Genomic DNA, 14005 nt, shown 5'->3' with positions numbered 1-14005 from the left:
GCATAAAATATGAGCTTGTTGGTAAACACATTAAAAGTGCAAATGGTGCCTCTAGGCCTAAGGATGTCCGGAACAGTATAAAAACTCATCCAACAGCAGGCTGCCTCATCCACTTCTCTTGCCTTCTCCTCCTTGGTGAACAAGGCGAGCTGCAAGTGCCTTCTCCTCACTCCCCTCTTGCTCTTCTCCTCTTCGCCTTCTGGCCTTGACCGAGTCTTTGCCTCTGTGCAGCTTTGGTGTGGGCCTTGCCCCTTGACGCTGCTCCCTCCATCACTGTTCTGCATGCCACTGTGGGGGAAGGTGGGAGGAGGTCTTGGGCTGTCTTTGCAGGGGCCCTTGGGGACACAGGCTCGCAAGCCCCTCTCTGTCCTCGCACAGCCTGTCGCTGCTCCCCAGACTATGCCTTCTGTCTTGGCCAGCAGGCTGTCAGGCTGCTGCTGACACGCTGCTTGTTCTTTCCCTGCCCTCTCTCCCAGGTGCGCCTCCATCCCACAGCCATGTCCTGCTACGATCTGTGCCGTCCCTGTGGCCCAACCCCGCTTGCCAACAGCTGCAACGAGCCCTGTGTCCGGCAGTGCCAGGACTCCCGTGTGGTGATTGAACCATCTCCTGTGGTGGTGACCCTGCCCGGCCCCATCCTCAGCTCCTTCCCCCAGAACACCGCAGTGGGATCCACCGCCTCAGCTGCCATTGGCAGCATTCTGAGTGAGGAGGGAGTGCCCATCTCCTCCGGGGGCTTTGGCCTCTCTGGCTTTGGTGGCCGCTACTATGGCAGAAGGTGCCTGCCCTGCTAAAGCCCAGGTGGACGTCCAGTGAGCACATTGACCAGGAAGCCCGAAGCCAGGTGCCGGACTGAGGATGGAGCTGCTGGCCAGGGTTTCCAGATGGGCTGAATACCCTCGTGGCCTCCTGCAGAGCAGAGAGGGAAGCCAGGGTGCCAGCCTGTGCTGTCTGGAAACATGGCCAGCAGACATCTTCTTCTCCCGCTTTCTTCTCTGCATCATGAGTCCTTGTTGTCTCCTGCTGTTCTGTGCCATGGGTTCATCCGGAAGCAAGTCAAGAGTGTCCTGTTTCTTCTCCCTCTCTCCATGCAAGGGAGGAAGACGTGCATCCCGTTGTGGTGATGGGGGGTCTGACTGCCAGCTGTCCTTGTGGCAGCCTGGACTGGATTCTTTCCACCATGAGCTGCTTTGATTCCTTCTTCAGACTCATTAAAGTTTACGCTGCATTGTAATCTGTGTCTCGTCATGTTCCTTTTCTATTGGGATGTCCAGTGAACCTTTCCAGGGAGAAATGTGATGTCTTGGTGTGGAAAAGTATGGGCGAATATGACGCTAATGTGGACCTCCTTCATGTCTGGAGGAGTTAGCTAGCCTCAAGAAAGATGGTCATTGGTGGAGATGTGGAGAGGTGGAGTTGTGTCTGGTGTTTGCAAGCTATAATGAGAGTGTCCAAGATTTAACCCAAGAGATTTGTCACCAACATGGGAGGTTTGCTGCTGTCTTCCAGTTTATGAGGCAAACCCTTGAATTTCTGAAAAGTATGTTTGTGCAGGCCAGTGCCCAATTGGATGAAGCTCTGATGGTATATTACCACTCTAAATATTTTGTCCTGCCCATCCCTCTCCAAGCACATCTGCCAAAGCCACAAAGAGGAGGGAGTCCCAAAGAAGTCAAAGGGACAGGTGGCAGCCAGGGCAGCTTTTAGAGGGTGATGTGAACCTTGTTTAAATCTTGGCACGATGCAGGTAAATTCAGCCTTGGTGTGTATAATGGCGAGGGGAGGTGAATGGCGATGCGGAGTTTGTTCCCTTTCCTCTGAAAGGGCTTATGGAGAATCTTTCACTTGTCCTGAAAACACTGCAGAGGACAGGAATAGAGCAGGACGAGTATCCTCTTCCCAACTGGAGCATTCCTGTGGTGAAAAGTGTTATGTCTTGCAGGGTATTATGTGTGCATCACTGTGTCCTGAAGCCAAGTGGGTCTGGAGCAGCCCCGCAGGACTCCTCCAAAAATCCCACTCTGCTGCTGTGCAGGCTGTGTCTGGGGTGGTCCCAAGCCAATGATTGCTTTGTCCCTCCACCCTGGCCTCAAGCTGGGGAGACCGAGGTTGTGGCACACCAACAGCTCTGTTCTCAGTTCCCCCTTCCCACACTCTTGTCCTCCACAGGCACTGCTTTGCTCCTGCCACTCTGATCCTGCCTCAGGCAGAGTTAGGGGCACGTCTGGTGCCCTTGCTCATCTGGCTGCCCTTGTGAGGACTCCCAGAGCACGCGTGCTGCTGAGCAGGGTGGGTGAGGTGTCCTGTGGAAATCCTACCGAATATGTGCTTGTGCCTGCTGTGCTGTCAGTCTGGACAGCCAGGGCGCAAAGACATGGGCAGGCAGAGTGATGTGTATCAATTACTCAGCATGTGCTTTTGTTATTGAAGCTCTCCAGCAGGAAGTCTTGGGAGGGCAGCAGCCTTCATTCCCAATTCTTGGAATTAAGATTTGTAAAGCAGGAAGGTACAAAGGGGAGAAGTACGGTTACAAAAGAAGAGCCAGGCACATTTCTCCCAAGAGCAATAGTTAATCTGAGGGAGAGTCTAAAACCAAGATTAGAGGTGCCTTGCCTAGAAATACAATGACTAACAGAACCTGAGTAAGCGCTGCGTTGAGGAGGGAGATTGATAATGCTGACCCTCACACCTGGAAGTCCGGCCTGAAACTTCAAGGCTAGGGAGGAGATGTACTCCAAATATCAGGACGAGTGCTGAAGCAAGGCTCCAGGGAGTAAGAGGCTCGCATTGCCTTAAGAGGTAGGACAATCCTCATCATTGTCTTCATCATCTCCTTGTGCTGACGTGTATTTTTGCCTGGAAACATTTTGGCCTCTAATCCTGTGACTTGAAAGAAGCCAGCGTGGCAGAATGGCTATGACATGAGCAAGGAAATGAAAAGGGAGCATTGCAGGGAACAAATAAATGCCAGAGATTCTTAAATTGTAATATTTTGCATGTGAGATGAGCTTGCTAGTAAAAACATTACCTGTGCAAATGGTGCCTCTGGGCCTGGGGCAGTCTGGAACAGTATAAAAAGTCATCCAACAGCAGGCTGCCTCATCCACTTCTCTTGCCTTCTCCTCCTTGGTGAACAAGGTGAGCTGCAAGTGCCTTCTCCTCACTCCCCTCTTGCTCTTCTTCTCCCCTTGGCCTTCTGGCCTTGACCGAGTCTTTGCCTCTGTGCAGCTTTGGTGTGGGCCTTGCCCCTTGACGCTGCTCCCTCCATCACTGTTCTGCATGCCACTGTGGGGGAAGGTGGGAGGAGGTCTTGGGCTGTCTTTGCAGGGGCCCTTGGGGACACAGGCTCGCAAGCCCCTCTCTGTCCTCGCACAGCCTGTCGCTTCTCCCCAGACTATGCCTTCTGTCTTGGCCAGCAGGCTGTCAGGCTGCTGCTGACACGCTGCTTGTTCTTTCCCTGCCCTCTCTCCCAGGTGCGCCTCCATCCCACAGCCATGTCCTGCTACGATCTGTGCCGTCCCTGTGGCCCAACCCCGCTTGCCAACAGCTGCAACGAGCCCTGTGTCCGGCAGTGCCAGGACTCCCGTGTGGTGATCCAGCCCTCTCCCGTGGTGGTGACCCTGCCCGGCCCCATCCTCAGCTCCTTCCCCCAGAACACCGCAGTGGGATCCACCACCTCGGCTGCCGTTGGCAGCATTCTGAGTGAGGAGGGAGTGCCCATCTCCTCCGGGGGCTTTGGCCTCTCTGGCTTTGGTGGCCGCTACAGTGGCAGAAGGTGCCTGCCCTGCTAAAGCCCAGGTGGACGTCCAGTGAGCGCATCGACCAGGAAGCCCGTAGCCAGGTGCCGGACTGAGGACGGAGCTGCTGGCAAGGGTTTCCAGATGGGCTGAATACCCTCGTGGCCTCCTGCAGAGCAGAGAGGGAAGCCAGGGTGCCAGCCTGTGCTGTCTGGAAACACGGCCAGCAGACATCTTCTTCTCCCGCTTTCTTCTCTGCATCATGAGTCCTTGTTGTCTCCTGCTGTTCTGTGCCATGGGTTCATCCGGAAGCAAGTCAAGAGTGCCCTGTTTCTTCTCCCTCTCTCCATGCAAGGGAGGAAGACGTGCATCCCGTTGTGGTGATGGGGGGTCTGACTGCCAGCTGTCCTTGTGGCAGCCTGGGCCGGATCCCTTCCTCCAAGTGCTGCTTTGATTCCTTCTTCAGACTCATTAAAGTTTTTGCTTCAAGGTAATCTGAGTCTCCTTATGTTCCTTTTCTATTGGGATGTCCAGTGAACCTTTCCAGGGGGAACTGTGATGTCTTGGAGTGGAAAAGCATGGGTGGATATGGTCCTAATGTGGATCTCCTTCATGCCTGTAGGAGATCATAGAATCAGAGAATGGCTTGGGTTGAAAAGGACCTTAAGTATCATCTAGTTTCAACCCCACTACTCTGGACAGGGTTGTCAACCAGAAGAGCAGGCTGCCCAGAGACACTTCTAGCCTAGCCTGGCCTTGATTGCCTCCAGGGATGGGGCATCCTCATCCTCTCATGGCTACCTGTTCCAGTGCCTCACCACCCTCTGAGTGAAAAGCTTTCTCCTAATATCTAACCTAAATCTCCCCTGTCTTAGTTTAAAACCATTCCCCCTTTTCCTATCACTACCAACACATGTAAACAGGTGTTCCCCCTCCTGTTCATACACTCCCTTCAAGTACTGGAAGGCCACAATGAGGTCTCCCAGGAGTCTTCTCTTCTCCAAGCTAATAAGCGCAGTTCCCTCAACCTTTCTCCATAGGAGAGGTGCTCCAGCCCTCTGATCATCTTAGTGGCCCACCTGTTGACCCGTTCCAATAGCTCCACATCCTTCTTGTGCTGGGGGCACCAGGGCTGCATGCAGTATTCCAGGTGGGGTCTCAGAAGAGCAGAGTAGAGGGGGACAATCACCTCCCTCTCCTGGCTGGCCACCCCTTCTTTAATGCAGCCCAGGAAATAGTTGGCCTTCTGGGCTGCAAGTGCGCACTGCTGGCTCATGTCCAGCTTCTCGTCCATCAGGACCGCCAAGTCCTTCTCCACAGGGCCGCTCTCAAGTTCTTCTTCTCCCAGTCTATATAAATAACTGGGATAGCCCCAGCCTAAGTGCAACACCTTGCACTTGGCCTTGTTGAACCTCATTAGGTTCTCATGGGCCCACTTCTCCGGCGTGCCCAGGTCCCTTTGGATGGCATCCCTTCCCTCTATTGTATCGACTGCACCACTCAGCTTAGTGTCATCTGCAAACTTTCTGAGGGTGCACACAATTCCATCGTCTATGTCATTGGTGAAGATGTTGAAGAGCACCGGTCCCAAGACCAACCCCTAAGGGACACCACTTGTGACCGACCTCCACCCAGACGTAGAAACGTTGGCCACAATGACTAGTACCCTTAAGGAATTTGGTCTTTGTAGGAGTGACAGAGAGGTGCGGTATTGGCAAGATCTTAGGAGGGTTTCCAGGAGCCCCCTCTCTCTAATTGTCATATCACCCACAACGAAGGTTTGATCCTGTCTGCCAGCTGATGAAGCAAACCTTTGAATTGCTGGAAGGTATGTTTGTGCAGGCCAATGCCCAGCTGGGTGAAGCTCTGATGGTATATTACCACTCTAAATATTTTGTTCTGCCCATCCCTCCTCCAAGCACATCTGCCAAAGCCACAAAGAGGAGGGAGTCCCAAAGAAGTCAAAGGGACAGGTGGCAGCCAGGGCAGCTTTTAGAGGGTGATGTGAACCTTGTTTAAATCTTGGCACGATGCAGGTAAATTCAGCCTTGGTGTGTATAATGGCGAGGGGAGGTGAATGGCGATGCGGAGTTTGTTTCCTTTCCTCTGAAAGGGCTTATGGAGAATCTTTCACTTGTCCTGAAAACACTGCAGAGGACAGGAATAGAGCAGGACGAGTACCCTCTTCCCAACTGGAGCATTCCTGTGGTGAAAAGTGTTATGTCTTGCAGGGTATTATGTGTGCATCACTGTGTCCTGAAGCCAAGTGGGTCTGGAGCAGCCCCGCAGGACTCCTCCAAAAATCCCACTCTGCTGCTGTGCAGGCTGTGCCTGGGGTGGTCCCAAGCCAATGATTGCTTTGTCCCTCCACCCTGGCCTCAAGCTGGGGAGACCGAGGTTGTGGCACACCAACAGCTCTGTTCTCAGTTCCCCCTTCCCACACTCTTGTCCTCCACAGGCACTGCTTTGCTCCTGCCACTCTGATCCTGCCTCAGGCAGAGTTAGGGGCACGTCTGGTGCCCTTGCTCATCTGGCTGCCCTTGTGAGGACTCCCAGAGCACGCGTGCTGCTGAGCAGGGTGGGTGAGGTGTCCTGTGGAAATCCTACCAAATATGTGCTTGTGCCTGCTGTGCTGTCAGTCTGGACAGCCAGGGCGCAAAGACATGGGCAGGCAGAGTGATGTGTATCAATTACTCAGCATGTGCTTTTGTTATTGAAGCTCTCCAGCAGGAAGTCTTGGGAGGGCAGCAGCCTTCATTCCCAATTCTTGGAATTAAGATTTGTAAAGCAGGAAGGTACAAAGGGGAGAAGTACGGTTACAAAAGAAGAGCCAGGCACATTTCTCCCAAGAGCAATAGTTAATCTGAGGGAGAGTCTAAAACCAAGATTAGAGGTGCCTTGCCTAGAAATACAATGACTAACAGAACCTGAGTAAGCGCTGCGTTGAGGAGGGAGATTGATAATGCTGACCCTCACACCTGGAAGTCCGGCCTGAAACTTCAAGGCTAGGGAGGAGATGTACTCCAAATATCAGGACGAGTGCTGAAGCAAGGCTCCAGGGAGTAAGAGGCTCGCATTGCCTTAAGAGGTAGGACAATCCTCATCATTGTCTTCATCATCTCCTTGTGCTGACGTGTATTTTTGCCTGGAAACATTTTGGCCTCTAATCCTGTGACTTGAAAGAAGCCAGCGTGGCAGAATGGCTATGACATGAGCAAGGAAACGAAAAGGGAGCATTGCAGGGAACAAATAAATGCCAGAGATTCTTAAATTGTAATATTTTGCATGTGAGATGAGCTTGCTAGTAAAAACATTACCTGTGCAAATGGTGCCTCTGGGCCTGGGGCAGTCTGGAACAGTATAAAAAGTCATCCAACAGCAGGCTGCCTCATCCACTTCTCTTGCCTTCTCCTCCTTGGTGAACAAGGTGAGCTGCAAGTGCCTTCTCCTCACTCCCCTCTTGCTCTTCTTCTCCCCTTGGCCTTCTGGCCTTGACCGAGTCTTTGCCTCTGTGCAGCTTTGGTGTGGGCCTTGCCCCTTGACGCTGCTCCCTCCATCACTGTTCTGCATGCCACTGTGGGGGAAGGTGGGAGGAGGTCTTGGGCTGTCTTTGCAGGGGCCCTTGGGGACACAGGCTCGCAAGCCCCTCTCTGTCCTCGCACAGCCTGTCGCTGCTCCCCAGACTATGCCTTCTGTCTTGGCCAGCAGGCTGTCAGGCTGCTGCTGACACGCTGCTTGTTCTTTCCCTGCCCTCTCTCCCAGGTGCGCCTCCATCCCACAGCCATGTCCTGCTACGATCTGTGCCGTCCCTGTGGCCCAACCCCGCTTGCCAACAGCTGCAACGAGCCCTGTGTCCGGCAGTGCCAGGACTCCCGTGTGGTGATCCAGCCCTCTCCCGTGGTGGTGACCCTGCCCGGCCCCATCCTCAGCTCCTTCCCCCAGAACACCGCAGTGGGATCCACCACCTCGGCTGCCGTTGGCAGCATTCTGAGTGAGGAGGGAGTGCCCATCTCCTCCGGGGGCTTTGGCCTCTCTGGCTTTGGTGGCCGCTACAGTGGCAGGAGGTGCCTGCCCTGCTAAAGCCCAGGTGGATGTCCAGTGAGCGCATCGACCAGGAAGCCCGAAGCCAGGTGCCGGACTGAGGACGGAGCTGCTGGCCAGGGTTTCCAGATGGGCTGAATACCCTCGTGGCCTCCTGCAGAGCAGAGAGGGAAGCCAGGGTGCCAGCCTGTGCTGTCTGGAAACACGGCCAGCAGACATCTTCTTCTCCCGCTTTCTTCTCTGCATCATGAGTCCTTGTTGTCTCCTGCTGTTCTGTGCCATGGGTTCATCCGGAAGCAAGTCAAGAGTGCCCTGTTTCTTCTCCCTCTCTCCATGCAAGGGAGGAAGACGTGCATCCCGTTGTGGTGATGGGGGGTCTGACTGCCAGCTGTCCTTGTGGCAGCCTGGGCCGGATCCCTTCCTCCAAGTGCTGCTTTGATTCCTTCTTCAGACTCATTAAAGTTTTTGCTTCAAGGTAATCTGAGTCTCCTTATGTTCCTTTTCTATTGGGATGTCCAGTGAACCTTTCCAGGGGGAACTGTGATGTCTTGGAGTGGAAAAGCATGGGTGGATATGGTCCTAATGTGGATCTCCTTCATGCCTGTAGGAGATCATAGAATCAGAGAATGGCTTGGGTTGAAAAGGACCTTAAGTATCATCTAGTTTCAACCCCGCTACTCTGGACAGGGTTGTCAACCAGAAGAGCAGGCTGCCCAGAGACACTTCTAGCCTAGCCTGGCCTTGATTGCCTCCAGGGATGGGGCATCCTCATCCTCTCATGGCTACCTGTTCCAGTGCCTCACCACCCTCTGAGTGAAAAGCTTTCTCCTAATATCTAACCTAAATCTCCCCTGTCTTAGTTTAAAACCATTCCCCCTTTTCCTATCACTACCAACACATGTAAACAGGTGTTCCCCCTCCTGTTCATACACTCCCTTCAAGTACTGGAAGGCCACAATGAGGTCTCCCAGGAGTCTTCTCTTCTCCAAGCTAATAAGCGCAGTTCCCTCAACCTTTCTCCATAGGAGAGGTGCTCCAGCCCTCTGATCATCTTAGTGGCCCACCTGTTGACCCGTTCCAATAGCTCCACATCCTTCTTGTGCTGGGGGCACCAGGGCTGCATGCAGTATTCCAGGTGGGGTCTCAGAAGAGCAGAGTAGAGGGGGACAATCACCTCCCTCTCCTGGCTGGCCACCCCTTCTTTAATGCAGCCCAGGAAATAGTTGGCCTTCTGGGCTGCAAGTGCGCACTGCTGGCTCATGTCCAGCTTCTCGTCCATCAGGACCGCCAAGTCCTTCTCCACAGGGCCGCTCTCAAGTTCTTCTTCTCCCAGTCTATATAAATAACTGGGATAGCCCCAGCCTAAGTGCAACACCTTGCACTTGGCCTTGTTGAACCTCATTAGGTTCTCATGGGCCCACTTCTCCGGCGTGCCCAGGTCCCTTTGGATGGCATCCCTTCCCTCTATTGTATCGACTGCACCACTCAGCTTAGTGTCAGCTGCAAACTTTCTGAGGGTGCACACAATTCCATCGTCTATGTCATTGGTGAAGATGTTGAAGAGCACCGGTCCCAAGACCAACCCCTAAGGGACACCACTTGTGACCGACCTCCACCCAGACGTAGAAACGTTGGCCACAATGACTAGTACCCTTAAGGAATTTGGTCTTTGTAGGAGTGACAGAGAGGTGCGGTATTGGCAAGATCTTAGGAGGGTTTCCAGGAGCCCCCTCTCTCTAATTGTCATATCACCCACAACGAAGGTTTGATCCTGTCTGCCAGCTGATGAAGCAAACCTTTGAATTGCTGGAAGGTATGTTTGTGCAGGCCAATGCCCAGCTGGGTGAAGCTCTGATGGTATATTACCACTCTAAATATTTTGTTCTGCCCATCCCTCCTCCAAGCACATCTGCCAAAGCCACAAAGAGGAGGGAGTCCCAAAGAAGTCAAAGGGACAGGTGGCAGCCAGGGCAGCTTTTAGAGGGTGATGTGAACCTTGTTTAAATCTTGGCACGATGCAGGTAAATTCAGCCTTGGTGTGTATAATGGCGAGGGGAGGTGAATGGCGATGCGGAGTTTGTTTCCTTTCCTCTGAAAGGGCTTATGGAGAATCTTTCACTTGTCCTGAAAACACTGCAGAGGACAGGAATAGAGCAGGACGAGTACCCTCTTCCCAACTGGAGCATTCCTGTGGTGAAAAGTGTTATGTCTTGCAGGGTATTATGTGTGCATCACTGTGTCCTGAAGCCAAGTGGGTCTGGAGCAGCCCCGCAGGACTCCTCCAAAAATCCCACTCTGCTGCTGTGCAGGCTGTGCCTGGGGTGGTCCCAAGCCAATGATTGCTTTGTCCCTCCACCCTGGCCTCAAGCTGGGGAGACCGAGGTTGTGGCACACCAACAGCTCTGTTCTCAGTTCCCCCTTCCCACACTCTTGTCCTCCACAGGCACTGCTTTGCTCCTGCCACTCTGATCCTGCCTCAGGCAGAGTTAGGGGCACGTCTGGTGCCCTTGCTCATCTGGCTGCCCTTGTGAGGACTCCCAGAGCACGCGTGCTGCTGAGCAGGGTGGGTGAGGTGTCCTGTGGAAATCCTACCGAATATGTGCTTGTGCCTGCTGTGCTGTCAGTCTGGACAGCCAGGGCGCAAAGACATGGGCAGGCAGAGTGATGTGTATCAATTACTCAGCATGTGCTTTTGTTATTGAAGCTCTCCAGCAGGAAGTCTTGGGAGGGCAGCAGCCTTCATTCCCAATTCTTGGAATTAAGATTTGTAAAGCAGGAAGGTACAAAGGGGAGAAGTACGGTTACAAAAGAAGAGCCAGGCACATTTCTCCCAAGAGCAATAGTTAATCTGAGGGAGAGTCTAAAACCAAGATTAGAGGTGCCTTGCCTAGAAATACAATGACTAACAGAACCTGAGTAAGCGCTGCGTTGAGGAGGGAGATTGATAATGCTGACCCTCACACCTGGAAGTCCGGCCTGAAACTTCAAGGCTAGGGAGGAGATGTACTCCAAATATCAGGACGAGTGCTGAAGCAAGGCTCCAGGGAGTAAGAGGCTCGCATTGCCTTAAGAGGTAGGACAATCCTCATCATTGTCTTCATCATCTCCTTGTGCTGACGTGTATTTTTGCCTGGAAACATTTTGGCCTCTAATCCTGTGACTTGAAAGAAGCCAGCGTGGCAGAATGGCTATGACATGAGCAAGGAAACGAAAAGGGAGCATTGCAGGGAACAAATAAATGCCAGAGATTCTTAAATTGTAATATTTTGCATGTGAGATGAGCTTGCTAGTAAAAACATTACCTGTGCAAATGGTGCCTCTGGGCCTGGGGCAGTCTGGAACAGTATAAAAAGTCATCCAACAGCAGGCTGCCTCATCCACTTCTCTTGCCTTCTCCTCCTTGGTGAACAAGGTGAGCTGCAAGTGCCTTCTCCTCACTCCCCTCTTGCTCTTCTTCTCCCCTTGGCCTTCTGGCCTTGACCGAGTCTTTGCCTCTGTGCAGCTTTGGTGTGGGCCTTGCCCCTTGACGCTGCTCCCTCCATCACTGTTCTGCATGCCACTGTGGGGGAAGGTGGGAGGAGGTCTTGGGCTGTCTTTGCAGGGGCCCTTGGGGACACAGGCTCGCAAGCCCCTCTCTGTCCTCGCACAGCCTGTCGCTGCTCCCCAGACTATGCCTTCTGTCTTGGCCAGCAGGCTGTCAGGCTGCTGCTGACACGCTGCTTGTTCTTTCCCTGCCCTCTCTCCCAGGTGCGCCTCCATCCCACAGCCATGTCCTGCTACGATCTGTGCCGTCCCTGTGGCCCAACCCCGCTTGCCAACAGCTGCAACGAGCCCTGTGTCCGGCAGTGCCAGGACTCCCGTGTGGTGATCCAGCCCTCTCCCGTGGTGGTGACCCTGCCCGGCCCCATCCTCAGCTCCTTCCCCCAGAACACCGCAGTGGGATCCACCACCTCGGCTGCCGTTGGCAGCATTCTGAGTGAGGAGGGAGTGCCCATCTCCTCCGGGGGCTTTGGCCTCTCTGGCTTTGGTGGCCGCTACAGTGGCAGGAGGTGCCTGCCCTGCTAAAGCCCAGGTGGACGTCCAGTGAGCGCATCGACCAGGAAGCCCGAAGCCAGGTGCCGGACTGAGGACGGAGCTGCTGGCCAGGGTTTCCAGATGGGCTGAATACCCTCGTGGCCTCCTGCAGAGCAGAGAGGGAAGCCAGGGTGCCAGCCTGTGCTGTCTGGAAACATGGCCAGCAGACATCTTCTTCTCCCGCTTTCTTCTCTGCATCATGAGTCCTTGTTGTCTCCTGCTGTTCTGTGCCATGGGTTCATCCGGAAGCAAGTCAAGAGTGCCCTGTTTCTTCTCCCTCTCTCCATGCAAGGGAGGAAGACGTGCATCCCGTTGTGGTGATGGGGGGTCTGACTGCCAGCTGTCCTTGTGGCAGCCTGGGCCGGATCCCTTCCTCCAAGTGCTGCTTTGATTCCTTCTTCAGACTCATTAAAGTTTTTGCTTCAAGGTAATCTGAGTCTCCTTATGTTCCTTTTCTATTGGGATGTCCAGTGAACCTTTCCAGGGGGAACTGTGATGTCTTGGAGTGGAAAAGCATGGGTGGATATGGTCCTAATGTGGATCTCCTTCATGCCTGTAGGAGATCATAGAATCAGAGAATGGCTTGGGTTGAAAAGGACCTTAAGTATCATCTAGTTTCAACCCCGCTACTCTGGACAGGGTTGTCAACCAGAAGAGCAGGCTGCCCAGAGACACTTCTAGCCTAGCCTGGCCTTGATTGCCTCCAGGGATGGGGCATCCTCATCCTCTCATGGCTACCTGTTCCAGTGCCTCACCACCCTCTGAGTGAAAAGCTTTCTCCTAATATCTAACCTAAATCTCCCCTGTCTTAGTTTAAAACCATTCCCCCTTTTCCTATCACTACCAACACATGTAAACAGGTGTTCCCCCTCCTGTTCATACACTCCCTTCAAGTACTGGAAGGCCACAATGAGGTCTCCCAGGAGTCTTCTCTTCTCCAAGCTAATAAGCCCAGTTCCCTCAACCTTTCTCCATAGGAGAGGTGCTCCAGCCCTCTGATCATCTTAGTGGCCCACCTGTTGACCCGTTCCAATAGCTCCACATCCTTCTTGTGCTGGGGGCACCAGGGCTGCATGCAGTATTCCAGGTGGGGTCTCAGAAGAGCAGAGTAGAGGGGGACAATCACCTCCCTCTCCTGGCTGGCCACCCCTTCTTTAATGCAGCCCAGGAAATAGTTGGCCTTCTGGGCTGCAAGTGCGCACTGCTGGCTCATGTCCAGCTTCTCGTCCATCAGGACCGCCAAGTCCTTCTCCACAGGGCCGCTCTCAAGTTCTTCTTCTCCCAGTCTATATAAATAACTGGGATAGCCCCAGCCTAAGTGCAACACCTTGCACTTGGCCTTGTTGAACCTCATTAGGTTCTCATGGGCCCACTTCTCCGGCGTGCCCAGGTCCCTTTGGATGGCATCCCTTCCCTCTATTGTATCGACTGCACCACTCAGCTTAGTGTCATCTGCAAACTTTCTGAGGGTGCACACAATTCCATCGTCTATGTCATTGGTGAAGATGTTGAAGAGCACCGGTCCCAAGACCAACCCCTAAGGGACACCACTTGTGACCGACCTCCACCCAGACGTAGAAACGTTGGCCACAATGACTAGTACCCTTAAGGAATTTGGTCTTTGTAGGAGTGACAGAGAGGTGCGGTATTGGCAAGATCTTAGGAGGGTTTCCAGGAGCCTCCTCTCTCTAATTGTCATATCACCCACAACGAAGGTTTGATCCTGTCTGCCAGCTGATGAAGCAAACCTTTGAATTGCTGGAAGGTATGTTTGTGCAGGCCAATGCCCAGCTGGGTGAAGCTCTGATGGTATATTACCACTCTAAATATTTTGTTCTGCCCATCCCTCCTCCAAGCACATCTGCCAAAGCCACAAAGAGGAGGGAGTCCCAAAGAAGTCAAAGGGACAGGTGGCAGCCAGGGCAGCTTTTAGAGGGTGATGTGAACCTTGTTTAAATCTTGGCACGATGCAGGTAAATTCAGCCTTGGTGTGTATAATGGCGAGGGGAGGTGAATGGCGATGCGGAGTTTGTTTCCTTTCCTCTGAAAGGGCTTATGGAGAATCTTTCACTTGTCCTGAAAACACTGCAGAGGACAGGAATAGAGCAGGACGAGTACCCTCTTCCCAACTGGAGCATTCCTGTGGTGAAAAG

At 53.3% G+C, this 14005-nt stretch overlaps 4 protein-coding genes across 4 annotated transcripts; all 4 read left to right on the top strand.

The window, feature by feature from the left end:
• The first annotated feature begins 271 nt into the window (after positions 1–271).
• LOC308183653 (feather beta keratin-like) lies at positions 272–1681 on the top strand. Its single transcript, XM_080569899.1, has one exon. It carries the CDS (start codon positions 498–500, stop codon positions 792–794), a length of 297 nt encoding a protein of 98 aa, XP_080426025.1. The 5' UTR covers positions 272–497; the 3' UTR covers positions 795–1681.
• A 1713-nt stretch (positions 1682–3394) lies between these two features.
• On the top strand, positions 3395–4416 carry LOC308183650 (feather beta keratin-like). The gene has a single exon (XM_080569896.1). It carries the CDS (start codon positions 3495–3497, stop codon positions 3789–3791), a length of 297 nt encoding a protein of 98 aa, XP_080426022.1. The 5' UTR covers positions 3395–3494; the 3' UTR covers positions 3792–4416.
• A 908-nt stretch (positions 4417–5324) lies between these two features.
• LOC308183648 (feather beta keratin-like) lies at positions 5325–8257 on the top strand. The gene has a single exon (XM_080569894.1). It carries the CDS (start codon positions 7521–7523, stop codon positions 7815–7817), a length of 297 nt encoding a protein of 98 aa, XP_080426020.1. The 5' UTR covers positions 5325–7520; the 3' UTR covers positions 7818–8257.
• Positions 8258–8817: 560 nt separating this feature from the next.
• Positions 8818–13260, top strand: LOC308183644 (feather beta keratin-like). The gene has a single exon (XM_080569864.1). It carries the CDS (start codon positions 11547–11549, stop codon positions 11841–11843), a length of 297 nt encoding a protein of 98 aa, XP_080425990.1. The 5' UTR covers positions 8818–11546; the 3' UTR covers positions 11844–13260.
• Positions 13261–14005: the final 745 nt, after the last annotated feature.

Source organism: Anser brachyrhynchus (assembly GCF_964034855.1).
Source record: "Anser brachyrhynchus genome assembly, chromosome: 28".
Lineage (NCBI taxonomy): Eukaryota > Metazoa > Chordata > Aves > Anseriformes > Anatidae > Anser > Anser brachyrhynchus.
This window is presented reverse-complemented; position numbering and strand designations above follow the sequence as displayed.